Raw genomic sequence first — 27,528 nt, 5'->3', positions numbered from 1 at the left:
TCCTCAGCTCTCTACCCAAACCCAGGTTCCATGCCCTACTAGATCCTATCTCATGCTGAGCATCCCAATTCTAGCCTTTTTCCTGGGCTCCGTGCAGTCTGTCTGTCCTGTCCCTACTACAACTGGCAGGGCTCTGGGTTTTGGCAGGTTCTTTCCAGTGTCACACTGTACTGTCATCTCCACCCTCAGGCCACTTGATTCCTTAATCCAACCCTCCCAGGTTCTTGCTTGGCCCTCTGTAAGAAGCTGGTGATAGAGCATAGTGCCCCACTTCCTATCCACACCTTCTGAGTAAGAGGCATGATGAACACTAGTGTATAGCCCTCTCACCCCACCCCCACCTCTTCCATATTCAGCCTCATCTTGGCCAGGTAGCAGCTTTCAGACAATGCTAGTCACCTCCATAACATTGAGGCCACCCTCATCCATCACCATGCCAGTGACCTCTCTATACAGTAAAAGAGACCTGTTCTTCCCTGAACAAGTCCATTATCCCAGTGCCTATGAGTTCTCTGATTGCCCATTTAAGCCCTAACCCCTCAGTTAAGGTTCCTGGTCCCTTCCAAGCAGAGATCTGTCTCTTTCTCTCCAGCCTGATACAAGACTATCCTGGGATTATCTCCCTTAACCTGCTGGGCCAGGTGTCCGCTCCTTGGTGTCTGGGAACCTAACTCTCACTCTACTCCAGGTACAAAGAATAGCAGAGAAAGTGTTTAAGCCACAAACACTGGACGTGCAGCCCCATTCACCACTGGGCATATTCAGGACCCACGTCCTCATTTCTAACTGCAACACAGTGATACTGAAGAGACTTATCCTGCACTCCCAAGATAACAAGCGTAATATGATACAGGTCCTTAGAAAATGCTCCAGGGTTATATCAGCTTGTCCTGGGCCATACAAACACCAAACTGTGCTTAAAAAAAAAGAAAGGAAAAGAAAAGAAAAAAAAGCTGGGCTTCTTGGTTTAGTTTCAGGGAGCTTGTAGAAGAAAGGAATTCCAGCTAGTACAACTTTCCCCAAAAATTTGAAGAAGGACATGATAGCCCAAATGGAAGGAAGACATCTGTTCTCAAGGATGGGCTTAGGCAGGGATGACTGGCATGGCTTTGGAGCCCAATTCTAAAATGATCTTAGCCCAGGAAGGAGGTCAGCCAGCTGCAGCCGAGGTCTATGCAGTTAGAGGAGCACTTGGAAATTCTGTTCTCCTTTGTGGAGCCTTGGCACCCTACACATCAGTATGAAGAGCCTCCAAGGAGTGCTGGTGGCTAGCCTGGAACAAACACACCATGTAAGGACAAGTGTAGGGTCGGGTAGCTAGACATGCACTCCCAGTGTGAGCTGAAGACAAGTATTTACTCTGTTCAGTTCTGTCCCCTTTCTTAGTATATTGTACTAGCCACTGTTGGGTGTTACAGAGAGCTAATTACTCCCCGGCTTCTGGCATTCCATGGATATATTTACTTTGTACGTGTTAAATCATTCAGGAAGAGTAGAGACTCATGCTATTTACTTCATCTTTGCAGACAAATATAAAGACATGAGCTGGGAGATTCAGTGCTATTTTGCTTCCTGTGTTATTCCACGTGGGTGGAATAGAGGGGGCAAGTTTTGTCTTCCATACTGAACCCATCTGTGCACAAAGCTGGGGCCCCATGCTGAGGCTATCAAATGGAACTGGCATGGCCTGGTGGTTTTTAGAGCAATCTCTTGGGGGTCATTGGGGTGCCAGGTGCTAGAAAATTGATCTGAGATTGTCCCCATGTCTCTGCACATGGAACATGACAGGCAAATCCCAGCCCCAAGAGAAAGAGGTGGAAATGCCCCTGCTTATGCATTTCTTCAGTGTGGAGCCATTCACCAACAAATGAATCTATTTGCAGAAAGTTCTATTCCTTGAACAGGATCCCTAACATAAAGTCTTAGAGCAATGAAAGAAAGAGAGAGAGAGAGAGAGAGAGAGAGAGAGAGAGAGAAGGATTTTGTGTTCCAGGAAAGGAAACTCTGCTTTGGCCAGGAGGGAATGTGTAAAAAGCATAAATCATACTTCAGAGCATTTCTAAATAGCGTTACCAAATAAGTTGATCTGTCCTACAATATTTTGAGATATGCTTTCTTGTGTTAGGGGTGATAACCAGGTCTCTGTAAATAGTGTCTTTGAGGAAGAGGATTCCACAATAAAGTTTTTTTTCTGAGTTTGAAATAAAACATCCAAGTTTGTAAAATCAGGGTGCAGAACTCTATACTGAAGCCCTTTTAGAGTGAGACCCAGTGACTTAAATCCTCTGTTCCTGTCTTTCCTGGTTAATGAAAAGAGTGGGTTTGTTCTACATAAATGATTTTTTCCCAAATGTTAATTTTCTGACTGTTGAAAATAAAACTGGGTTTTCTAGAAGTGATAAATAATTAGATTGTAATAAAAACTTTAATAGATGTCTGCAATTTTATGGCCACAGGATACTTACTCATACATCTTTCTGTTATAAATAAAAGCCATAAAAGAGTCCTATGTAGAAGAAATAAAGGGACCATAAAGCCCTGGTCATTAGTGTGACATTGTTAAACAAAAGTACTTGAAATGGCTTGCCATCTGACTGGAGGGCTTGTTATAACTACATAAATGAGTTGATTTCTTTTAAGTATATACTAATTATGAGTTATTGATCTTATACTAATACTAGCTTTCTCTCCCCAGATGCAAAGAGTTTAGCTGAAATGCTCATGAGGTAAGAACATGACATTCTTTTTGTTGTTGTTGTTTTTGTTTTGTTTTGTTTTGTTTTGTTTTGTTCTTCGAGACAGGGTTTCTCTGTGTAACTTTCTGCCTTTCCTGGAACTCGCTTTGGAGACCAGGCTGGCCTGGAACTCACAAAGATCCGCCTGGCTCTGCCTCCCGAGTGCTGAGATTAAAGGTGTGTGCCACCACCGCCCATTCTTATTGTTCTCTGGGTATCATGTGTCAAAGGACAGTTCTACCTAGCCTTGATTATTTAATGATAAGGATGATCTGAAGTTGGTGACATATTTTCATTTCAACATATAATTTTCATTTATATTCCAAAACATCCATGTAATGTATGGTTGGCTACCCAGACACCAAATGACTATTTTTATACTTGCCACACATGGCGGTCCTGTGGGCTAGACTCAAACAGTAGGATGATGCAGCTGAAGCAGGGATGTGTTACAGAAAGCCTTAATTTTGCTTCTGATTAGGTAAACAGACTTCAAGATCAAGATTTCTTTTTACAGAGTTGTCCCAGTTCAAGGAGGGCCACAAAAGAAAATGTGCTTGCTGTGCACAGTGCTCCAACGACCACCATGGACTGGGACAGACTCTCACCCTCAGTTCCCAGGTGTCTTCTGCACCCTTCCACTTGTGTGTTCACCAGGTCCTGTTGCTATTGTCTCTGCACTTCCAGGCCTAGCCATAGCCCGCCTATTTTATCCTCAGTACTGTGGCTTCCCCATTCATCATCATGGCACAGATGCAGTCAATGGGGCCATGGGAGGACTGTCAAAGACAAGCTGCACCTTTCAAGCTTTGCTTGTAGATGTCCATGGGGCTCGAGGTAGACAATGGCATGAAGAGGAGATTCTGTCTCTTCCATGCCCCCAGAATGCGTTACTACTGCCTTCCCCTCCCCTTGCCTTCAGACACTCATTACCCTGTGCTTTCTATCCTCTGCACTCTGTAAAAATGGGAGCAGTGTGATGCTGAGCAGTTACACATGTGGGTTAATCAGATGACATGTTACCTCTCCCCTAATACTCTCATTTTAATAATGTAATAATCAAATAAAAGATAAAACCAGAAAATGAGCATTTGGAAAATAAGAAAACTGTCAGAGTCCCTAGTAGACATCATGGGGTTGGCATTTTAGGTTTCCTGATTGGGAGAAAAAGAGGATGAGTTGTAGCTCTTTCTACTTCCTCTCCATCTATACATGTAAAGTTGTCAATGTGTTGTTCATAAGGAATCCATGTCCTATGTGACCAGTATCTTTGTTAACGTGGGAAGAGGTTAGATGCTGTTGGTGCACCAAGACTGTTTCTCAGAGACATCATTGGAGACACTGTTTTAAGCCTGTGTGCCTCTCAGATAGGGCACCCGAGTGGCAGAAACCCAGGCTGGCTCTGAAGAGTTGAATGCTGCTGTCATTTGCCAAGAGCAGGAAAACAGAAGCAGGGTGCAGGCATTTGGATTGTCAGTGGTTGAGTTTGGGAGCTGGTATTTATCAGAACACAGGGCCTGTGTGGGTCATGTGGAATTTTAAAGTTCTTTTCACACATCAATGAATTTGTCCAATGGACAGATGGCTACAAGAGTCTAGGCTTGGATGAAAGGCAAACAAATCCAAGTTCCCTCAAAATATCTCCTTCAGGATAGAGCTCTAATCAGAAAACATCAGACTTATGTGAGAGATTACACAAATCTGCATAAAAATCCCTCATGGCCATGCTCATCTGGAAACCCACATTTGTTCACTAAGAAAGTAAGAGGCATTCCTTGTTGTCCCATATGTTGCATCCAGGCTCCTCTGGATTTGTCAGCTTTGATGAAACGTCTAGAAAGTAAAGAAGCAGAAGCCACTTGACTTATAATGACTAACTGACTCAGCAGAACAAATTGTATAATGTAGGCTTGAAAACTATGAATTAATTGACATTTAAAATGAGGCAATCTCCCATACATTTTTTTTTGGCTGCTCTTGCAAAAGCTCTGTCACATAAATAAGCAACAGCATAAGTGATGAGGGCTGCCTGGAGCTCGGCATGATATGACCACTGCTTACCTCAGCTGCCCATTGGCAGGGACCATTTTAATAATCTGGCCCCCAGTAGGGCTTCTGCAGCACCCTAGAAAGTTGGAGGCAATTGCAGGATGCTTTTCCCCTGCCGTGTGGATTTTCCAGCCCCTCCTTCCCATTAGTAGCTCTCCTGAGGTCCTTTAGGTGCCCCTATCCATAACTCACACCTGTACTTGAAGGATGTGAAGCCATGGTCTGTGTTTTCTGTTCAGTAAGAATGATCTGAGTTTTGCCTCTCCTAAGATCCTAAATGCATGCCTTCCACATTAGCCCCAGAGCAAGATCTTAGAAAGTAACATGCATTGGTAAAGCAGATAGGCAGATAACAGAGTTGAAAGGCCACGTGCTGAACAGGAACATATCATGGTCTTCCCATTGGTTGTCAATTAATGTTAAGAATATTAAAACTAGCAATGACTACCACTTCACATTGCTAATTTTAGTTTTCTTCCAAAGAACAAAAGTGATTGGAAAAACTATTTCCAGGCACTTCTAAGAGATGGAAGGAGAGGCAGTGATGTCACCATGCTGGGTCAGCTCAAGCTTAGACTGACAGCTTTGCTGGCCAGGCCACTACAAATAGGGCAATTTAGGACCACTGTGTTTTGAAGGTGGCTCAAGAGGTCTAGGTCAGTCATATCCATCAATAAAAAGGAGACCTCTGAGTTGCAGTCTCTAATCTGGACAACTTTTTTTTTCTGGGCAGCTGAAGAGTTTGTAAGCTATGGCTAAAAGAAAAATATGAAGTCACAGCCCATGTTCTAGTCTTCATAGTCAACAGCAGGCTTTCTCATCTTGGGCATATCATCTACTCTGCCTTCTGCTTCTCACCTGAATATGTTCATAATTTCCCTTGCCTTTGTCATGTGCTTCTGAAACATGTTCTACCAAGTTTTTGATTACTAAGCAAGGTTGGCTGTACAAGTCTGGGAAAGAAGATGTGATCCAACACTATAATCACAGATACCCAGACTTCCTGAAATTCCTTACTCAACACTAGGCTCCATGCTCCCATGTATGAATTTCATCCTAACAAATACCCCCAGAGAGGAAAAGTCACACCCATCATCATAGCAACCTCCACCACTTTGCATTGTTAATTTTGATTTTCCTCCAAAGAACAACGGTGACTAGGAAAACCATTTCTAAGTACTTCTAATAGGTGCAATTCACTGGGAAGGAGAGGCAGTGATGTCACCATACTGGGTAACAGTCCTGAAAATGAGATTCTCTTTTCATTTGTCTCAGTAAAAAGAGCTTTAAAAAGAAAGAGAGAAGAAGAAGAAAACCTGGGCAGAGAAGACAGCTCAGTGGATAACATGCTTGTCGTTCCAGTTTGAGTCCCCAGCACCCACAGAAAAGCCAGGTGTTTCCTAGGTACCTGTAGCCCCAGTTACAGGGTGGAGACAGTCAGACACCAGGACGCCAGGGCCTTGGCAAGCCTAGCTGCTGTGGCAGCTCTAGGCTCAGTGAAGAGACCCTGTCTCAAAAAATAAGGTGGGGAGTAAAAGACACCCTAACATCCATCTCTAGCCTCTATATGTATATGCATGTGTCAGAGAGAGAGAGAGAGAGAGGAAAAAGGAGGAAGAGGAGGAGGAGGAAAGAAGGAAGAAAAAAAGAAGGAAGGAGGAAGAGGGAGGGAGGGAAGGAAGGAAGGAAGGAAGAAAAAAGAAAAGAAAAGAAAAGAAAAGTATCTCAGCCTCCAAGTTGGAGAGACTGCCTTGCCCTGAAAAGCTACCAACTGATGTCAGTTAGTGACCAAGGACCAGCATCAGTCTGAGAGCCGGTGCTAGAGAGGAGAAAACTCAAACTGAGAATTTAAATTAGCTTAGACTTTTCATGTTTACATCTTTGTACACATAGTCTCAAAATGCCCATCTAGAGGTCACAATCAGGTATGATCCTGTCTGTAGTTATTTTATTCTTCAGAGTCATTTGGTCATATTTGGAGCAAGTACATCTTCACTAGTGCCCCCAACACACACACACACACACACACACACTCTCTCTCTCTCTCTCTCTCTCTCTCTCTCTCTCTCTCTCTCTCACTCACTCACACACATACACATTCACACACAGTGATAGACACACAAACACTTATACACATACTCATACACACAGGCATAGACACAAATAGTCATATACACACACTCATATACTTACACATACTTATAAACACACACATACTCATATGCAACACACTCATAGATAGCCACAGATATACACTCATACACTGACATATACTTATAGACAGATGCGCGTGCGCGTGCGCGCGCGCGCACACACACACACACACACACACACACACACACACACACACACACACTGACACATATGGCTTTAAGGAAATGTGAAGACTGAAGGATTACAGTGACAACAAATTCATGGAATGACCTGGAGAAGACTGTGTCCCATAAGGCTCCCTCCACCTTCCCATTGCTGCCATTTCAATCAAACAGTAAAATGTCAAATGCCTCATCAGAGGTCACATTTTGGTAGCTAACACATTCTTCTGAGTCCTGTGCTATGGAATTTTATACCATCATTTTGCTTACACAGCAAAAACATTTAGAATCCTCTAGGTTGCAAGTGGGTATCTTCTAATTACACTGTTTGAAGGTTTGCTGTGGCTCTAATGACCAATGGTGATAACTTTTGAGGATTGTCCTTTATATGTTAAACAATAGAAAACCAAACATGGCTGTAAACATTAGTATCATGAAACACCTTAGTTGGAACCCAGTATTTTAAACCTGAAGAGTATCAACTACAGCAAAGCCTTTGGGGCTAGGTTGCTAGGTTCATGTGGTGTCACCTAAGATAATGTGACACACTAAGTACATACCTCCTTTGACCTCCTGCTGTTGTAGGTTCTAGGGACATGTAAGGACCAGAGCAGATGAGTCTATCCCTGTGGAGTCGAGATTCCAGTGGGAGAGACAGATAATAAGATAAACCAATTACATATGTTTAATTGACTTGATTAAGCATGTGCTGGAGAGTAATGGAGCCAAGGAAACTAAATTAAGTAGAGAATGGAGCTAGGACGGGAGGGATTCCCCCAAAGGGCCAGCCTGGCCTACTGAAAAGATGGCTGCTAAGCAAGCATCAGGAGGACATTGTGGGAGGGCTGGGGATGCACTTCCTCCGAAGGGAACAAGCAGTCAGTGCGCAGAGGTGCACCGGTGAGGCCCTGGGTCTCAAGGTTCTTCTGTGGAGGAAAGAGCTCCCTCTCCAGCCCTCACTGTCCTTGTTCATGAAGAGTCACCTGCTCAGTGCCAGCAGCAGCCTTCACAGCAGTTACTTTGCTTGCTTCCTGTAGCCCTGACAGGGGACCCTTCATTGTTACTTACATGTAACCTGTCATGGTGCTTATCGTTTGTCAGAGAGCTGCTGACTGCCTTGTAACCCTCTTGAGGAGAAGGGACCCGCACATTTCTATTTTTGTACAAGGACATGCTCAAGTCCTCTGTGATGCTTCTGAGCAGGTCTTTTGGATATTCACAGTGGAGAGGCTGCCCGTATGTTTCTGTGGAAATTCAGATGGTGGAGGCATGGCAGGCACACAGTCCCCCAAGGATCTCAAATTCTATTCATTTTCTGCAACTATGTGAATCTCAGCACTTTCTGCCCTGCTTTTTTTTAACCACCAGTGCAATGGGAAGTGAAATAATTTGAAAGCGTGTAGAGACCACGTGAAAAACCAGGCCAAAGGCTTGAATTTGGGCTGTGAGTAATTGGCATGATCACAGTAAATAACCCAGTTACTCCCAGTTCTGAGTCTGTGGAGCAAGGAATTTGGTTCAAGATCAAGCACTCAGAGGAGCAGGGAGCCTTCCAGAAGTGGCCTTGCTTGTGGTGTGCTTTGTTTACATTCATGTGAAGAAAGGGGTGTCATAAGATATCCATTTGTAACCTGTGCTTCGACAGGTGGCATACAGGGTTTCTCAAATGGACCTAATGTTTGGGTGGTTTAGGTTCCATCAGCCACTTAGTTTAGGAGTGGGTGAGGAAGAACAGAGGAAAGAGAGGCCTGTGAATGCCTTCATTAGAGAGAAAAGCATTTGAGATGCACTGTGAAGACCTTTCTTGCTCTCCCTTGAAAGTAACCGACCAATGAGGTTGAGAGGTGGCTCAATGGGTAAAGAGTCTGGCAGGCAAACTTTAGAACCTGAGTTTGAATCCCCAGCACCTATATAAAAAGTCAGGTGTGCCTGGGTCTGAGCCATTGGGTACTTGCTAACTAACTAGCCTGGAAGAAACGGCTAGAGCTGTTTCCAAATTGTGACTCTATCTCAAAAACGTAAGATAGAAAACTATTGAGGAAGACACCCAACATCAAACTCTGGTCTCCATATGCATAGGCATAGGCATAAAAGACATACATAGACAGACAGACAGAAAAAACAAAGGCAGAAGGAAGGAAGCATACCTCAGGTGAACCTGACTCTAGAAAATGTCCTCTGTAGACTTTGAAAACTCTACCCTGGATCTAGCGCTGCCACAGTTTCACTGGTAAAGTATCCCAGTGCCTTCCACTTGCTAGGAGGATGCTTCAGAAAACATTTTAGCATCTAGCAAATCTTCATAAAAGACTGAACCACCCCTAAAGTGGATTGCTAATTAAGGCCCCTGTCGGCTCTTTTAGATTTCTGTTCAGCATGGAAGTCTAACTTCGAGCTGCAGGCTGTAACCGGCTGTGATTACACCAGACAGTTTCACCACCTACTTCCATTTACTTTTAGAGAATTCACTCTCAGAGTAATTTTCTGGTACACAAATTTTGAGATAAAATTATTTTAGTAATTGAGGTTCCCTCCCCCATTTCAAAATACGTGCTCTGCTAGGAAAACCAAAGTGATGTTGGAGATGCTAACAAGGCAAGTGATTTGTCACTTGAAAAACAACAAAAGGGCACCAGATATCAATGCAGATCTGTGAGGGAAACAATGGGCCAGCGCCCAGCCGGCTCACAGACTTCCTCCCGCTGTCATAACTAAATCTCATGTCTGAAAAATGAGGATGATATTGTTTGAATGGCCCCTTTCTGTTTGTCTTACTCTTACCCAAGAAATGGGAGTTTTTCTCTAGATTGATGTTCATTGATCCCATCTATTAGAAACTTACATGTTCTGAATCTTCTTTGTCTACCAAAATTTAATCATAATAAATTTCTCTTGAATGAAGGAAAAGCACTTTTCTATCATGTGCATCCCATCCCCCCCCATCTCTTCAAGTTGTTTTCAAAATTAAACAAGTAAACCAAATTGGTACAGAGAGACATGTTGGCGTGGCGTCACGTTGTATTGGACTGGCTAACACATCCTCTCTTTTATTCTCAGTAAGAACACACGGACTTCAGACACCTTAAGCAAGCAGCAACAAACCCTGAGAATGCATATCGATATACCCAGGGCTCAGCTTTTGATTGAAGAGAGAGACACAATGGAGACCATAGGTGAGGCGCCCTGCCAGGTACCAAACACAGAGTGGCCGCCAGAGCCATGCTTTCTCATCCTGACCTGGGAGCATAGGAAGTGCTTAATAGGAGAGTATCTTAGATACCCAACTCTGCTAGTTTTGGGGCTCTCTTGGAGAGACAATTGTCCCTCCAAAGAAGAAGACTTTACAACCCACTGAGCCTCTGAGGCTCACCTCCTAAAGCTCCATCTTAGAAATCCTCTGTGCTCTCCTCGCCAACTCTGACAAGGTCAGCCTCCATTAAATAAACCTTCAAATTTTGACTAACACTTAAATAAATAAAAGCCTCCATGCAGTCGTCTCCCTGTTCCTAGTATCCCATAACATCCTGACTAAGAGGACCTCTCAGCCCCTCAGTGTCTGTCTTAGAAAAGCCATGAAAAAAAGACAGGTACTGTAGCCTATCCACCCACAAACCCAACGTCTTGACCAGCCACCTCCCTCTTGGTAGCAACCACAGAAGTCCCTAACATTTGTTGAGAGCTCTCTAAATCCCATGTGCTCTTATAGCAATTTTTGTGGTTACTTGCTCAACCTTTCATCAGCTCATAGGAAAGGTGCTGCTTTTATATGTGATGTAGAAAGATTTACATAGCTGGCCAAAGTTGCCAGACAGGAGCACACTCAGGGGTTCTGGCAGATCTCCACTTTTGCCATCATGTCCGTCTCCAGTGGAAGGCCATTGCTACCCACAATCCTGCCAACAGGCTTCTTCAGGACCCTCTATGTCTTGTGAGGCTTTGAGAAACATGAAAATAGACTAGTGTCTTAGTAGACGGCCACTGGGACCACCACCCCTTTATAAACTGCATTTGTTTGGGTACGTGTCTTCTGCCACTCATTGCCAGGACAGCCCTTTCCCTACTGCCTGGATGTACTTCCTGCCTCCCCAACTGGTCCCTGAATACCTCCTGCCCGGAAGGCTGCAAGGGCAGGGCAGGTAGAAGGAAAATCTCCTTCGTCACTTCACCCTTTCCCTGTCCCACCATCTTGAGAAGTATCTTGAGCTGATGGCTTTGAAATGCCAAGGCCCAGGCTGCACTCCATGTGTCAGCACTCAGTCCAGGCATAGCCTCATTTAGAAAAACTATGACCAAGTCCAGTCCGGCCCTCAGTGCTGATTCCCATGAATTCATAGGTCCATGACAAATAGGAAGCCCCGCATTCTCTGAAATGCAGTCTAGTATGTTAAGTTTTCTCAGTGCAGACAAAACAACATGCTTTATGTCTAGTTTTTATCCTCTTGCTACTGAGGTTTGTGTGATGCCTCTCATTGACCTCTGTAGACAGGGCATTAAAACTAAAACCATCTTTGGCCTTGTACTTCTCTAAGCACACCCTGTGTGTTCACTTTAGAATACAAGAAGACTAGGGAGCTTGGCAAGGTCACAGTGTTAGATAACATGGCAGTGAGTTAGGAAAAATATATGTGAAGTGCTCCTCCTTAGACCCTTCATAATCCTTCAAGTGCCTGTGACAACAGGATGGAGCTTGTCAGTGGCACATGGCTTCCAGGGGCTCCTTGTTGCTGGCTGAACACCAGACAGTCTGCTAGCCATCTCTGTATGTCACCATGACCTGCGGCCAGAGAGCCATCACAATCTGCCCTGCATCATCTGTCACCAACCACCATTTGCTTCCTATAATTCCCCAATAGTGGGTCAATGGCATTTTCTAATTAGGAAACAATCCAGGTTTTGGTTATAAGAATCCAGTATTAGACCACCATTCACATCTGTCCAGAATGGATGGCTAACCTCGTAATCAGGCAGGCACTTGCCCAGGACAGGTTTATAACCCAGCCGGGAATGTCATCTTAAAAACTCAACTGCCCACCAGAATCCACAACGCAGCTGTGTTATGAATGGCCAACCAATGTAGATAGAGGGCCTGTGGTGCCAGCTCTAATTGTAAGACTCTGTCTCTGTGCAAATCCCACTTTCTGAGTGGTCGGATGACAGCCTCCCAGCCCAGCTCTGGCACTCATCTGGGCACCAACCTGTGCTGTGCCACCCGCTGGGACACTCACAGACAGCTTGGCAGCCTCCTCCCCAGTTCTCTGCCAAGAAATTTGATTCTAACTTCAAGAGGCCTTTCCTCTCCTGCCAGAGCCTGAGCAACTGGGTTTTATAAGGTTCGCTCTGTTTAGAGCCATTTTTGGGCACATCAGTCTTGCCGTGTTATGAACACAGCATCAGTGCCCCCTACCCCCGCCCCTTCTGACATGCTCTAGCAGGTCCTGGCTAACTGATAATCAGAACATTAACTTGAATCACAGTCTTTGAAACCGTATAGAAACTACATAACATCCCAACCAAAGTCTCCCTTCATGTCAAAAAACTCTAAAAAGTTTGAAAAGTAATCACAGTCCTCAGACAATGACACATACCTCACACGGCTGTTCCCCTTAGAATCCTGAGGTAGACAGAATTCACCTAGGCCCTGACTCCTGCCTCCCCAGCCTCCCAGAGCCTGTGCCCGCTGAGGGCTCTCTTACAAGAGAGACATCCTGGAAGTCAGCCAAAGCATGTACTAAAGATTAAAGCTCAGAAGTAGCAGGAGGCAGGGAGCAGGCCTCATCCCTTTAAAGGAGAGGAAAGAAACCATCGGTTTCTTCAGGATAGCCCTTCTCTCCCTTTGTCCTCCAAACACTGGCTGAGGTCAGTGTGGCAGCCAACCCCACTGTGGAGGACTACAAGGTTTTGTTCCCCAATTCCGCAGTGTCCCAGCAGCCAAAGGGGCCTGTCCCACAGGGCAACTGTATCACTGGTATCACTGACATTGTACATTTTCTCAGGCAAGCTTTGGACAAACACGTAAACCTGAGAGGTGTGCCAAGTGGTCAGCTACACTGAGTAGTGTTGGTTTCATAAAAAGCTGAGCCCAGAGAGAAGAGGAAAAGCATGCCTCAGCATAGCTGCCCCTCCCTGTGTGACTCTTTAAACCAACACAAATGCAGTGCTGGAGTGAGTTCCTATCCTTGGTAAACACACTTGTTTTCTCTGTGTGTCTCTTCTTGCAGATGACCGCTCCACGGTCCTGCTGACGGATGCTGACTTCGGAGAGGCAGCTAAGCAGAAGTCACTGACAGTGACTCACACGGTGCATTATCAATCGGTATCTCAGGCCACCGGGCCCCTAGTGGATGTTTCAGATGCTCGGCCAGGAACAAGTGAGTAGTCAACAGCACTTGGAATGTGTAGGTGTTATCAATGCCGACAGTATTCACATCCCTAGCAAACAAAACTGGGGGGCTTCTCAATTGCACACCTAAGTAATAGGTATAATGAACTTTTAGTTGGGATGTTGAGATTTTGTTTATCATTTGACACTGGAAGGTGTGTGTCAACTCAAACCAACAAGTCTTACTCTTGGTTTACTGTGGAAATGGCTAGAAATTTCAGGTGAAATGAATCCTTTGAACTTTGTACACCATGGAAAAGAGAAGGGTGGTTAACTTTAGTGTGTTTTGGCAGTGTCCCATATGGGGAGAGAAACAACCTCACATGTGTTATTCATGGCAACTTTTCCAGGTCCATACTCATAAAGCAGATGTCAAAGTCTTTGTTTCATGTATTGGAAAATGGAGTTGCAGACAGATAGCCCCAAGCTGCACACATGAAGTGGGAAAGCCAGGAAACTGCTGCAAACACATCAGACCTAATAGCTTACATTTGTCCCCTAAACATATGGAGAAAAATGATGGTTCTGGTTAATCTAGAGATCTTGTTGTGCTTAATTATTCATATTTACATCCATAATGGATGAAAATTAATGATTGCAAACAAGTGAATCTAACTTATTAATTAGATAGTCTTGTTTGTTCATAATTGAAACTATTCTTAAATCCCCTTAGAGGGTGAGAAATTGATGTCCTGACTGTTGTCATTTTAGAAGTTTTGCTGTCTAGCTTTTAAGCCCCTAATCATTCTCTTTGCAAAAAGTCACACTTCTAGATCAGTATAACATCATGAGGAAAATCCATTATGTATTGCTAAAAATTCTGGTTTGCAAATTCTAGCTCATGCCATGCAGTGAACTCCATGACACAATTGACCATTTCCCAAACCAAGTTGTCATACCCAGGAAGGCTCTGAGCAGGGGCTGGAAGAGTGGCTTTGACTATGTTGAAGGCGTATTTGGTTTGTGCACTGTGCTAAGCATGCCTCCTTCCTTCTGGGGATGTTGGGATGTTCTGAAGACACACATAGGGTCTAAGTGGAACAACGAGCTCTCTGGGCTTTTGTCTACAAGCTAAGGCCTTGTTACTAAAATGTTTCAAGGTCTTTGACCTCCCTCCATCCACAGTCTAGCTTCAGCCCCTGTAGGGCAATGCCCTCTTAGGTTTCTAGGCTACTTTTTGCGCTTAAATCAAGGGAAAATTGACACATCTGGGAGACATGTCTCAGCTGCCTTGATCACAACACATGGGTTCCACCTGCCAGGTAAAAAGCAACTCAGAATTATGCTTTCCTTTGGATAGTCAAAGAGCAAAGACATGCACAATGGCTATCACAAATAGTTATTAGCACAGGAGATGAGGCAGTGACAGGAACATACCAGAAACTTCCAGCCACAAGAAGAATAGGCCCTGGGGTCATGGGAAGTGGTTTTGAGGGCATTTAAATGATCTACAGAGATGAATTTGCATCATGTGCAGACACAGGTACTCCAGCAAGCGGTCAGGAATCCTGGGAGGGATGTGCTACATGTCTCATGACTATGAAGTTGCTCAGCTTCACTGAGGAAATTGAAGAATTCATTCATTCAGCATTTAGAGATGTTTGTTTGGATTTCACTTTGCATATGTGGCTCATACTCAGTGGCAGAAATGCAAACAAAATGAAAAAAGATGTGTGCTTTCATCCTAGTGGGGAAGGCAGGCATTAAACAAGGAATATGTCTTCCTCCTCAGTAAGTGCTGGATAAAGAGAGGACAGACTGAAGAGATGCAGAGTCAAGGAAACCCGGTGAAGGGACACTGGGAGGGAGCTTTCTAGACCTGGGTCTTTTGGTAAGACCCCCATGGAGGAGGAAGAGGCATAAGCCCAGGGCAGAGGGGAACCAAGGTCATTAAAGAGATCCAGAGCTGGCCATTGGGAGAGAGAACAGGAAGGGAAATACCCCAAGACTCCTCAGAGTGCTGGAGTAGATACAGCCCTGCAGTACTGGCAAGTTGCCATGAAGAGACAGAAGCAGCTGCCCAAGCCAGGCCATGCATTTGGGTTTTGATCTGATATTCTCCCAGATCCAGCCTGGCTGTCACCTGGAAACACTACAACTTGAAATCACATTTCTTTCCTTTACAGTGAGTTTCATTAAACCATGCTGACAGTGAGCAAAGCCATTCAAATGCATGCATCACCCTCCTCCTGTCCTAAGACAGAATTGTTCAGCATCATCCTAAAAAAAAAAAAAAAAAAAAAAAAAAAAAAAAAAAAAAAAAAAAGTCTATTGGTCTATTGGAGATGTTTGGAATCTTTTAATTTCCTCATTAACTATTTTCTCAAAACCACAGATATGAGAGAACAACAGCATTCAGGTTTTGTTTTTAATTAAGGCAGTGAGTGACTGGCCCCACAGTCACTTCAGAAGCTTGAAACTCGGGAATGTTCTGGAACCCAGGTCCTTGCTCTTGCTCTCTGGAGCTTGCCATCACCCCTGACTTGGTGTCACAACTGTGTCTGCACAGTTCTGGGATCCTGCAGCATAAGCTCAGTTTATTACAGCTTGTTGGGTTTACAGAGACTCATTCCTGAAGCCAGCTCTGTACCCAGGGATTCTGCCTCAGTGGATGCTGCTGTACACAAATCAGAACTCTTCATAGATGAAGATTACACCTGTACCAAGCAGGGTTGAGGCCTCCTGATCACAATTCCCTAAGACATGCAGTGTAACATAGTTCTACAGCATTTGTGTTGTTAGATTCTATTAGGAATCGGTGGTTTGATGTGTGTGGGAGGACACACACAAGTTCTAGGCATACATTGTGTCATTTTATTGGAGTCTTGAGCATCTGCAGGCTTTGGTATCCAAGGAGGTTCTGGAATCTAGTCCTAATGAATGCCAAGGTTTCTATGATTCAACCATATTCTGCATGGTCTCAACTACAAAAGGTGGCATTCTTCTGTCCTCTATGTTAAGATCCTGTTGCTCTATGTCAGGATCAGGAGCCTTTGTTTATTACTTAAGCATCTGAAAGCTGTTGTTTGTATACAAACATGATTGCATTGGAGAATGTGTGTTCTTAAGTATTTTATTAGCTGTGCCAAATTCTTATCGTGTGGATGGGGAATGTAAATAATGTGCTACTCATTGCTTTCAGTGTGTGAAGACACATCATTTGGTCATGTCTTCTGCTCAGTTTACTTCCTTTCTCCTGCATGGATGACAGTGATGTTAAACACTTGTACCCAGGGCTCATTTACATCTTGTTCCCAGCACGTGCCCCAGTGCCTGATATACCTTAGGCACCTGGTAAAGATATTCAAGTGCTGGTCAACTATGGAGTGCTGAAAAATCAGAATAATTGGAATAGAAATGAAAGGATATTTAACTTGCTTTAGTAGGACTGGGGAATTAAATTGATGTTCCCTCTTTTTTATACATCTCCAGAGATTTCCATTCAGCAGGTGTGTGTGCCCTAACCTCCTAGAAAGCACACATTTCCTCCCTTCTGATGGAAAAGTGCCCACAGATCATCTCCTGAGAAAACTAACAAAGTGTGCAGGTGTGATGACCTATGAGTTTTTAGGGGCTTGATATCATATTTACCCCAAAAGTTCATTTTATTCATCAATTTGCTCTCTTGTGTACAGAACACTTACCAAGAATCCATTAAATATCATCCTTCCTTGATATCTATGGGTTCCAGGACATCCAATTTGCTTAAAAAAAATGGCTGCTCAAGTGACTTGTGTACAATGGCTCTCTTAGTTTGCTTTCTATTTCTGTGATAAATATCATTACCAATATCAAATTGGGAAGAAAATATTTATTCTAGCTTACACATCCTTTATTATAGTTCATTACCAAGGGAAGTCAGGGCAGGAACTCAAACACACCAGGAACCTGGAGGCAGAAGCTAATGTAGAGGTCATGGAGGGGTGCTGCTTGCTAGCTTGTTGTCCATGGTTTGTTCAACTACTTTCTTATACAGCCCAAGGCTACCTGCCCAAGGGTGGCACCAACCACAATGGGGGGGCCCTCCCCCATCAATCACTAAAAAAAAAAAAATGCCCCACAAACCTATCTACAAGTCAATCTGATGAAAGCATTTTCTTAATTGAGGTTCCCTCTTCCTAGATTACTCTAGCTTATGTTAACAAAACAATAACCAACACAATGGTCCAGTGTTTCTATATAACATATGCTCATCCTCATATGTATTTTAAATAACCTTCCAATTCTGTATAATGCCTGGTAAACTGTATACTATATGTAAATAGTTGTCATCCTATTCTAGTTAGAGATGATGACAAGGTATCTTTACATGTTCAAGATGGACAGATTTTGTTTTCTAGATATACATGATCTGTGCATGGCTGAATCTTGCATGTAGAACCAGTGGATGTTAAGAGTCAAATGATTACAAAATGCTTCTGCTAGCATCTGGTCCTTACATTGCCTGAGAACACAGATTGTCAATTTCACATGTTTTAATTCAGTTCTCTCATATAAACTAGGTCAAGGTCTTGACAGCTGGACTGACTTGCCTAGTTCCCACAACTTGATAGGAAAAACAAAACAAAACAAACAAGCAAAAACCTTAAGTCCCAGATAGCTGCACCTGCTGCAAAGAATCTCTAAACTCAACCATCCTAGACCCTGTGACTTTGAGAGATCTCAAGAGCCAGCCCTTCCTTCCCCATGTCTTTCCCTTGCCCCCTTAAAGATTATCTACAAAGGCTGGTGTCACTTCTGCACTGGGTCTTTATGAGTGTCAGAGCTACTGTAGGCTAAGGTCTGCCCACAGGTCCTGGGCCCCAGACTTCCTTGCCAGGTGTAGACCTAGATCCTAGATGTACCCCCCCCCCAAATACTTAAGTCCCCAGCCCACAAGCTACAACTTTCCAATGAAGAGAAACCCAGGCAATGTAGCTGAGCCTCAGCCAGGAAAAATGAAGCCTTTTCCCTGCCTGTCTCCTTCCCAGCCCAGGCTCAACCCTCTACTGCCTCTGAGTAGAGCAACATCATATCCCTCCACTGTGTTGCAGCCAGTGACCTGGTCATGTGGGCTCTCAGCCTGGCCCCTACCTGCCCATTCCTGGTCATCTGCACCCATCGGGCTTCTAGGAAGTCTGGTTTTATGATATTTTTAAGGGACCTTCTTCTGTCAGATTGTCTGAATCAAAGTTTTGGCCTTCTTGATCAACTCTTGAATCCTCCAAATAAACCTAAGACATGTTCCAGCAGGCTGAGGGTCTGCTGCTCAGGCACCACAGACTTTTATACACAGGGGACTCTGCCACATTCAGATCACCTAAAGCTAGGGACATGGGACTATCCAAATGAGGTCACAAAGGCAGAGTTACATAGCCTCTGAGTAACGAAGCTAGACTTCACAACCAGCCAACACAATGTGAAAGCCCTATCTATACTCAGCCCCTGTGTGTGGCCTGCAAGTACACAAGATACTACAGAAAGGACATGTGGGAACTAAAGAAGACTTCATATAATGCACAGTTGGGTGAATATACATGAGCGTGTGTGTGTGTATATATATATGTACATACACATGCACCATATATAAAATGGGCTCTCATGTCTACTGCATTTGCATCTGTAGATTCAACCCCCACATATATTACACCCTAACAATACAATATAATAATTGATTTCATAACATTTCCACTGAATTGACTGTTACCAGTCATGTAGAAATGATTAATTTACATAGGAAAAGTGAGTGGGTTGTCTCCAAATAATGAAAAAAGCTTACACACATTGAATCTTTATTGTTGTAACCATGAATATATTTTATAGTATATATAATATATGTTGAAATATAATATAGTCAAATATTGTATATATATATAATATGCATTGAAATATATAATGTATTCAACTATGTTATAATTCAAGCATATTATATATAACATACATTTAAACATACATTCAAGTATACATATATGTGTGTACACACTGTCCCCAGAATGGTACTAGAGAAGGAGAGAGCACAGAGAAAAATAAAATAACTCCTGTGTGTAGCTGGAGTTTTTCTCAGTCATTTTTGGCCCACGGTCAGGACATACCTCTCATCCACTAGACCCACAGCCGCTCAGACCCAACCAAGTAAACAATCGAAACTCATATTGCTTACAAACTGTATGGCCGTGGCAGGCTTCTTGTTATCTACTTCTTCTATCTTAAATTAACCCATTTCTATTAATCTATAACTTGCCACATGGCTCAGGCTTACTTGTACCTTACATCTCTCTTGTCATGGCGGCAGCTGGCAGTATCTCTCTTCCCCAGCCTTAACTTCCCAGAATTCTCTTCTCTCTTGTCCCACCTATACTTCCTGCCTGGCTATTGGCCAATCAGCATTTTATTTATACAGAGTGATATCCACAGTACCTGTGGGCAAGGTCCAGTGGTAGAATGCACCATAAGCCCTGGATAAACATTTGCTATTTAAATGGGGAAATGGTCAGCTCCACTCTTATGTATGAGAAGACTGCTGAGCTCCCATACATAGCTGAGGCCTCATCTACAGGACATGAGAACAGATAGCAGAGGATTAAAAGAAGACTAATCCAGTGAGCACAGCACACATGACATGCTTTGTAACCACCCTATTACCCACACAATCCTCTCTGATCCTGAATTCAGGATAATTAAAATAATTTGATTCAATGGGCAGAAACTTAATGTAGATTTAGACCCAGAGTTGAGAGGCCAGGAGTTATTTATAGACCTTGCCCTCTAACTCATCAGATGCTTAGCAAGCATGCTGCTTCATCACCAAGTTGTATTTATATTAGAGGCTTGGGAGGCTGGAAAGGATCTTCCATGCAGGGTCAGAAAAATCCCAAGATGAGCTAGTCATCTATGCACAGACCCCACTGAGCAGAATCCAAGTATTTACATCGCTGTAAGATATCATATCTCATTCAATTAAGATGCAAAATAGTGGTTACCAAAACCTGATTATTAAAAAAAAAAAATGTGTCAAGTATCCTTGTCTTCCCACATCCTGACAGTGCTGACCCTGGGACGCCTACATAGCACAGAACAGAATTGTGACCTGCGGCTCAGAAAACTAATACCATGACCTATATTTTTAATATTTATCAGGCCACTGCTAGTGCTGTCCTTATCCAGGAAGAAAAAAAATGGGTAATGAATAGAATTAACTTGAAAAGAGTCCTAGCTTTGAATAGAAATTTTCCACATAGTGAGGTCTCTGTGGAGGAGGGGGCTGTGGGAAGGAAGACCTGTGCTGTATCACTGAGGAGCCATCTTTCAAAGGCAGGAACATGGGAGACCTAAGAAAGACAGTGAGGGACTTAGAGTCTGCCCCAGCCCCAGCATCCAGGCCAAGAGAAAACTCAGAATCCTCTACAAGTGCGGCTGCAAGAAACTCAAAGAATAAACATGAGATTCCTCAAAACTTACATAAAGACTGGGTAATTTTCTAGAAAAGACTCATTAGCATTTAAATAACAAGCTGAACTTATTTAAGCTCTGCTTATCAAAAGACATTTAGACTCCTACCCATGACACTGTTTTTCTGTCTTGTGGAGGACCTCTCTGGAATGTTCCTCTTCCTTGGGAAAAGCACAGTTATCATTCACACCTTCTCTGCAGGTCTCTGACACTCGGGTATAGCTCATTTGCATTCTCATCAAAGCCAAAAGCTATCTTCTAATAAAGCCTTCTCCTATGGAATTTTGCAAGAGATGAAATGTGTCTAGAAAATAAAATAAAATCAATGCAGCCAAAAGCATGCATCAGGACTGGGTCTTTTGATGACCCAGAGAATCTTAAAATGTATTGATTTGGTCATCTTCTGAATGTTCCTCTCCTGAGTCCTAGAATGATGGATTGGCTCAAAGACTAATAGCTGGAAACTTGCAAAGGGGAAAATCTCTCTCACAAAGAAAGGCTTTTCCCTGATGCCCAGCATCAGCATTTCATGCTCCAATAGAGATTATAGACAAGTCATGGTCATGTGCACACCTAACCACAGAGCCAGTCAGGATCAGGCCACATCTAGCCAAGTAAGGGGCAATGCCTGAACAGATGGGCAGAAGAACTGTGTCATGCCTAAGCTGCCATTGTTCATTCATGAAGTGACTTCAGGCTGTACATGGGCTGGCTGTATAGACAGCTCTAAAGACACACCCTTGCCTCTGCTCTGGAGAGACATCCAAGTTCATGGAAGCATGTAATTGAACATAGACAGCAATGTTAAAAATTAGATCTCAGGTTGCTCCTTTGAGATAACAGCACCAGCGCTGAGTACGGAGTGGCCAGACCATGCCATTCTAAGAAGCAGAGAATTCAGAAGTGGAAAAAACTCTTCCAGGACCCTAGGCTACTTTCAGTTGGAATCCCAGAAAAATCACTCCAGGGAACAGAGCACTTGCCCTGGTCCACAGAATCCCAGGAAAGGTAATACACTGGCCCATTCCAGGGTCCAACACATGTTAGCACTAGTATGACTCTTTGCTCAGTTCACAAGGGTTGAGCAAAGAGCACTCTGCCCTACTCACCTGCTGCCTTTAGCTCCAGATTTAAAGAAAACACACACACACACACACACACACACACACACACACACACACACACACCTGACAGCAGCCTGCTGACATGTGGACATGTGTTATCCAGATACCATTTAACTATTTGTTGTCTATACTAAATAATCCAAGTCTTCACCATGATGTTCAATGAGAGACATGTTATCTATCACGTGCTGAGAGAATGTTGGGATGGAAAGAAGATGTGGTCTTTTGTCTCCAAGGGATTCAGCTTAAATAACTGGATGGAAAATTGAACTGATGAGTCAACATGAAACAACGGGTCTTCCAGAGACACTGAGGTCAGTGTCATAAGGCCTCAGCATCTGGTCCTTGGCCATCCTGGACTCACATGCAGTTCTTGTTCTTCCCTGCAGGGGGCAATCTCCTGTGTCTATTTCATAGGCCACTAGTCACATAGCATGGGGACCCATTCCAGTGTGACTCATCTTGACTGATCATGTATGCAATGACTTTTTCCAAATGAGATCACATTCTACATCCCTGGAGTCAGGATGAGAGCATACACTTGAGGTGAAGTGAGGAGTAGGGTGTGATTCAATCTACACCAGAACTGAAGGATGAACAAACCTTAGAAAGGAAATCTTGCTCAAACACATTTGGTCATGTTTTCCTGACTTATGGGAGGTGTCAATACTTAGAAAGTGCAAATGAATGTTTCTAGTCATAAAATTGTTAATAGCCACAAATAAGGTTCTGATCTATAGCTTCCAAACACAAATGGGATGTTCTTCTGTTTATGGGAATTTTTTTGTTTTTAATATTTAAGTTTCTGGTGAACTTGGCAATCCACGAAAGAAGGCAAGAAGACGTTCAGTGGAAAAAGCCAAGGAAGGCTTCCCATGGGTTTGGCTAAGTGAAGAGTCAAGTGTGGGGGGGTGACAGCTGCTTGCTGCATCTGACCCCTGAAGACAGACACACATTACCCCTCACTCTTTGCAGATCCCACCACCAGGAGGAATGCAAAGGCTGGACCCACAGCGAGAAACCGATACGCCAGCCAGTGGACACTCAACAGACCCCACCCTACCATCTCAGCACACACCCTTACCACAGACTGGAGACTGCCCACACCCAGGGCTACAGGATCCGTGGACAAGGAGAGTGATAGCTACAGTGTCAGCCCATCACAAGACACAGGTAGGCCCTGCGTGCTTCTTCCTTGATCATAGCAGGGTTTCCCAGGCTCCTTGAGGAGGGGAGCCTATGAAGCCTTCCTTTCCTCCTGTCTAGCTTGTCTTGTGAAGGTCACTTTCAAATGACACCCGTTTCTCTGTCAGTTCTCAGGCCAACTGTACAGCCTGCCCTATATGCCAAGCCTTACTTACTGAGTTCTGCAAGATGGAACTGAAACACATCTCTTCTGTAGGCGTCTTGAATCTCCCACACATGCTTCTCTCTCCTTTTAGTTTCTACCCTACAGAGAGAGACACTTTTACATTCTCACCCACACAATGGCAGTCATTGCTGATTGCACTCTGAGGGTGTCTGACCCACTCCCACCTCCAGGACTAAGAGCCTGAACTTGACATTCCTTCCATGACAAGGTCACAGCACCCCCTACAGGGAACATAGGCTGATCTTTTTGGCAATTAACCAGCTTGATTATAAGATAAACAAGCCATCAAGTTGATGGGGTCAACCACCAAGATTTCACTTCCAACATGAACTTCCCTCAACTTTGAAAAGAAGTTATATCTAATAGCTATAGGAAATGTTAACACTCATTTTCTTTTTTTCCTTTACAATGCACTTCAAAAACAGGGCTCCAAAGGTGGTGTATCGCTGTGGGAATTTATTTTTATGTCTGTTATTTCTCTTAGAAGGTTCTCAGAGTTCCATAGAGGTGACTTCAAAACTTTTCTGTAGATGTAAAATACAGAGATTCTTTTGACTGAGATGGCATGGCCTTGTTGTAAGGCCTATTTGTGCTGGTTTCTGTCCTATTTTCTAGTTCCCATCAAGGGAGGTAACAAGAAAGGATGCATCCTGGAGACCAGACACTGTTCTGCCTTGTGAAAAAGTCTTCAGCGTGTGTACATGTGTGTTCGTGTGCATTCATGTGTTTGTGTGCATGCATGTGTGTGTACACATGTATACAAGGAGACCAGAGGCTGACTCTGAGTGTCTTCCTCAATCACCCCCGTCTTATTTTTATGTAGACAAGATTTCTCACTGAACCTAGAGCTCACTAACTCCGCTAATCTGGTTCAGCAGCAAGCTCCAGGAATCTCCCTGCCTCTACTAAACAGTCTGGGCACTGGAGTCCTCATACTCCAGTGCCTTACAGTGACTCAGGTCCTCATACTAGAGTGACTTACTGACTCAGCCATCTCCAGTCTCTTGCCTTCTGTTCTAAGAACCATCACATCTTCCTTCCCAAGTTCAGTCCAGTGTAGCTGACTGCAGAATTTGAATATTCATGCCAATTGCAGAGCCTCTGCAGTGCAGATATGTTTGTGGGTCAGATCAGGGATGGGTGCTGTGGTTTTGACACTGCCTCCCAAGTGTCCCTGGCAAAAGCCAAATTGTTTAAAGGGATAGGCTTTGCTTATTTATGAAAATGTTCAAGGCTGGGATATCTGACCATAGCAGCTGAGTTGATTCAAAGTCTCTGAGCTTTGTGGGTGAAGCTGGCCCCAGAGTAGCAGAAGAAGACAGAGCCAAGCCTCCCCTAGATCCTATGAATCTGGCATGTTACAGCCAGAAACCAGGGAAGGTCATCCAGTTGGTTCAAACATAGGCCACCGACTTAAGTCATCCCCTCTCTTTTCTCTCTCCCGTGGCACAGACCGAGCAAGGAGCAGCATGGTCTCCACAGAAAGTGCCTCCTCTACCTATGAAGAACTGGCCAGGGCTTATGAACATGCCAAGATGGAGGAACAGCTGAGGCATGCCAAGTTCACCATCACAGAGTGCTTCATATCTGACACGTCCTCCGAGCAGCTGACGGCGGGGACCAATGAGTACACGGACAGTCTGACCTCCAGTACCCCTTCAGAATCGGGGATCTGCAGATTCACTGCGTCTCCCCCCAAACCTCAGGACGGAGGACGAGTGATGAACATGGCGGTTCCCAAGGCCCATCGGCCAGGTGAGGAGGCAGGGTGGGGCCTATTGTTTAGGACACCCACCTACTGTGCACTCTCTCTGTCTTCAGATTGGGTGGGTGTTCCGCTGACTGCTGCAGAACAGATCACCCCACTGCTATTTGCTGAAAACAGTAATATTCACTTGTTTTATTCATGAGTCTGAGATTTGATCAGAGTCTTGTGAGGAAAGCAAGCAATAGCTGTGGGATCCACTTCTAAAAAAAAATGGCTAACTCAACTTCCAGGTCTCTACCAGCCATGTTTCCCATGTAAGTCTTTCCAGAAGGTGGCCTGAGCATCCTCCTATCCTGGTGAGTTAGTTCTAAGTGCAAGCATTCTAAATGACAGGAAGTAAAAACAGCCATTTTCTTAAGTTTAGTGGGGAAACTGTATTAGTCAGTTTGCCATTATGATAACACATTTCCCTAGGATGAGCACTTGGTAAGGAAAGAAGGTTTATTTAGCTCATAGTTCTAGAGATCTGATGGCATGGTGTTGCCATCAATTATTATGATGTGAGGGCCTCATAGTAAATGGCATTTGGCGGGAGGGCGTATATCTGTACAAAAAGACTACACAGTGAGATGGGAAGCCATTGTATGGGAAAGGACTCTTAGAACAGCTAGCTCTTAAGAGAATTAATGCAGAACCACCTTAAACCTCGTCAAGGACAGTATCCCATGGCCTACCGACCTTCCCCTGGGTCCCTACTTACTATGATCCCAGCACCTCCAGCATCAGCACTCTGAAAACCAAGCTTCCAGCACTGGGGTCCCTGGACACACAGTCAGCCGTCCCTGACCCTAGTACTGATGTCATCCCTTCCAAGTAGGCTATTCCAAGTAGAGCCTAGGAAACTTGGGGTCAAAGGAAACACATCCTGTCTGCTTGATGAGAAGAGTCAGCGGTCAAGAGCTGTTTTAAGGCTATTTCACTGGGGACTTTTGAAAGGAGAGAGGTCTTCACAGGAGTCAGTCCTGAGGAACCCCTTTACTGAGTTGTTCCCTGAAGATAACAGGAAGTGGGAAGTGCTGATGTGACTTCAGCTTGACCTTGTATGGATACACTGGGCTTGTGAGAACTGAAACTGCACACTTGATGAGAGCTGACAAAGGTCCAGTCTCTCACAGTGCTGATAAGTCTGAGGAATTTGAGCTAGTCCAAGGTCTAGCTAAAAGAAAAAGGCCAGAAACCTCCATCTACTTGACCACAGTATGGAGAGGGCACTGTTGGGCCTTGTGTCAGAAGTCTTAGTTTTCTGAAGTAACTCAGTTATTACATGTTGGCTAGTATTGACATACCATGCCAGCACAGCTGAAGCAAAGCTTCAATTTAAATCCACAAGGTCAGTGGGCTACTAAACCAAGGAAACATCCTTTCTGTTTTTCCCCCTGTAAGAGATGCCCCACATCCTTTCCCTCATGCACTAGCCAAGGGGCCACATCCAGCATTTGCTTCTTTCCTGAGCCTCAACAATGGCACTATTTTATAAACCATACCTTCTCTTTTAAATTATGATCACTGCTTTGGGTCTTATGATACAGTGGAAAGCTGAAAAGGGGCCCTAATAAATGCCTAAAATATATAAAATAAGAGTTATCTATCCAGCAAGTAATCTTCTAAGAGTCATGGCAGATGCAATAAAGTGTCGAAAGAGTCAGAACTTCATTTATTTTTACTTTATCTACCTCAGCAGGGGAGAGGACGAGATGTTATTTGTGGGTGTTTCTATTTCATATATTTTGCTATTCTTAGTGTTTATTTAAAAGACAAATGCAGATATGATGTGATAAACTTAACAGCTTTTGGACCTTGCTCCTCCTAGAGGTGACAAGAACAGCAACAGAAAAGACAAGCCAGTGGGCATCTTGTTTAGTTTCACTGGCAACTGTAGGTGGGCATGACGCTGATGCCATAGTGCTGGATTTGCACATGAGAATACTGCAAGATGCAGAGAAGCGAAGGGAAGTGCTCTGGATACTAACCTACGTCCAGATAGTTGTTAGGATCCCTGGCGTGTAGGAGGCTCCACACACGCTGCTGGGGGCTTCTTCCTTTCAGAAAACCCACTTCATCTGCACACCCCCCCCCCTTTAAGTACTCTCTGTCCTCATAGAAGAGGACATGCCACCACTTCCCCTTCAAATAGGATTTAGGGCATAGAAAGTGCTTCCAGGAAGGATGACTGCCCTACTTTTGCAAACCTTTAAATTATTGAAGGCTTGACCTTTCTTTCTGATGGCATGTTGTCTGTATGGTTGGATTAAGAATTTTTTTAATTTAAAGTCTATACTTTTGTTTATGGCATTGTTTCCTGGATCCCTTAGGGCATCCCAGAGATCACTACAAAGTGGCTATTGTCTTACCGCATTA

The 27,528-nt window shown here is 44.0% G+C and overlaps 1 protein-coding gene across 2 annotated transcripts in view; it reads left to right on the top strand.

Annotated features, from left to right (window-relative positions):
* Positions 1-27,528, top strand: part of Dscam (DS cell adhesion molecule) — a 625,088-nt gene that overhangs the window by 581,799 nt on the left and 15,761 nt on the right. For both annotated transcript variants that reach the window (XM_036203115.1, XM_036203114.1), the window contains exons 28-32: positions 2,696-2,726; positions 10,157-10,272; positions 13,318-13,467; positions 23,006-23,203; positions 24,855-25,157. In XM_036203115.1, the coding sequence (XP_036059008.1) occupies positions 2,696-2,726; positions 10,157-10,272; positions 13,318-13,467; positions 23,006-23,203; positions 24,855-25,157 (798 nt within the window). The remainder of the gene's footprint in view (positions 1-2,695; positions 2,727-10,156; positions 10,273-13,317; positions 13,468-23,005; positions 23,204-24,854; positions 25,158-27,528) is intronic.

Source organism: Onychomys torridus, chromosome 12 (assembly GCF_903995425.1).
Source record: "Onychomys torridus chromosome 12, mOncTor1.1, whole genome shotgun sequence".
In the NCBI taxonomy this organism is placed as follows: Eukaryota; Metazoa; Chordata; class Mammalia; order Rodentia; family Cricetidae; genus Onychomys; species Onychomys torridus.
This window is presented reverse-complemented; position numbering and strand designations above follow the sequence as displayed.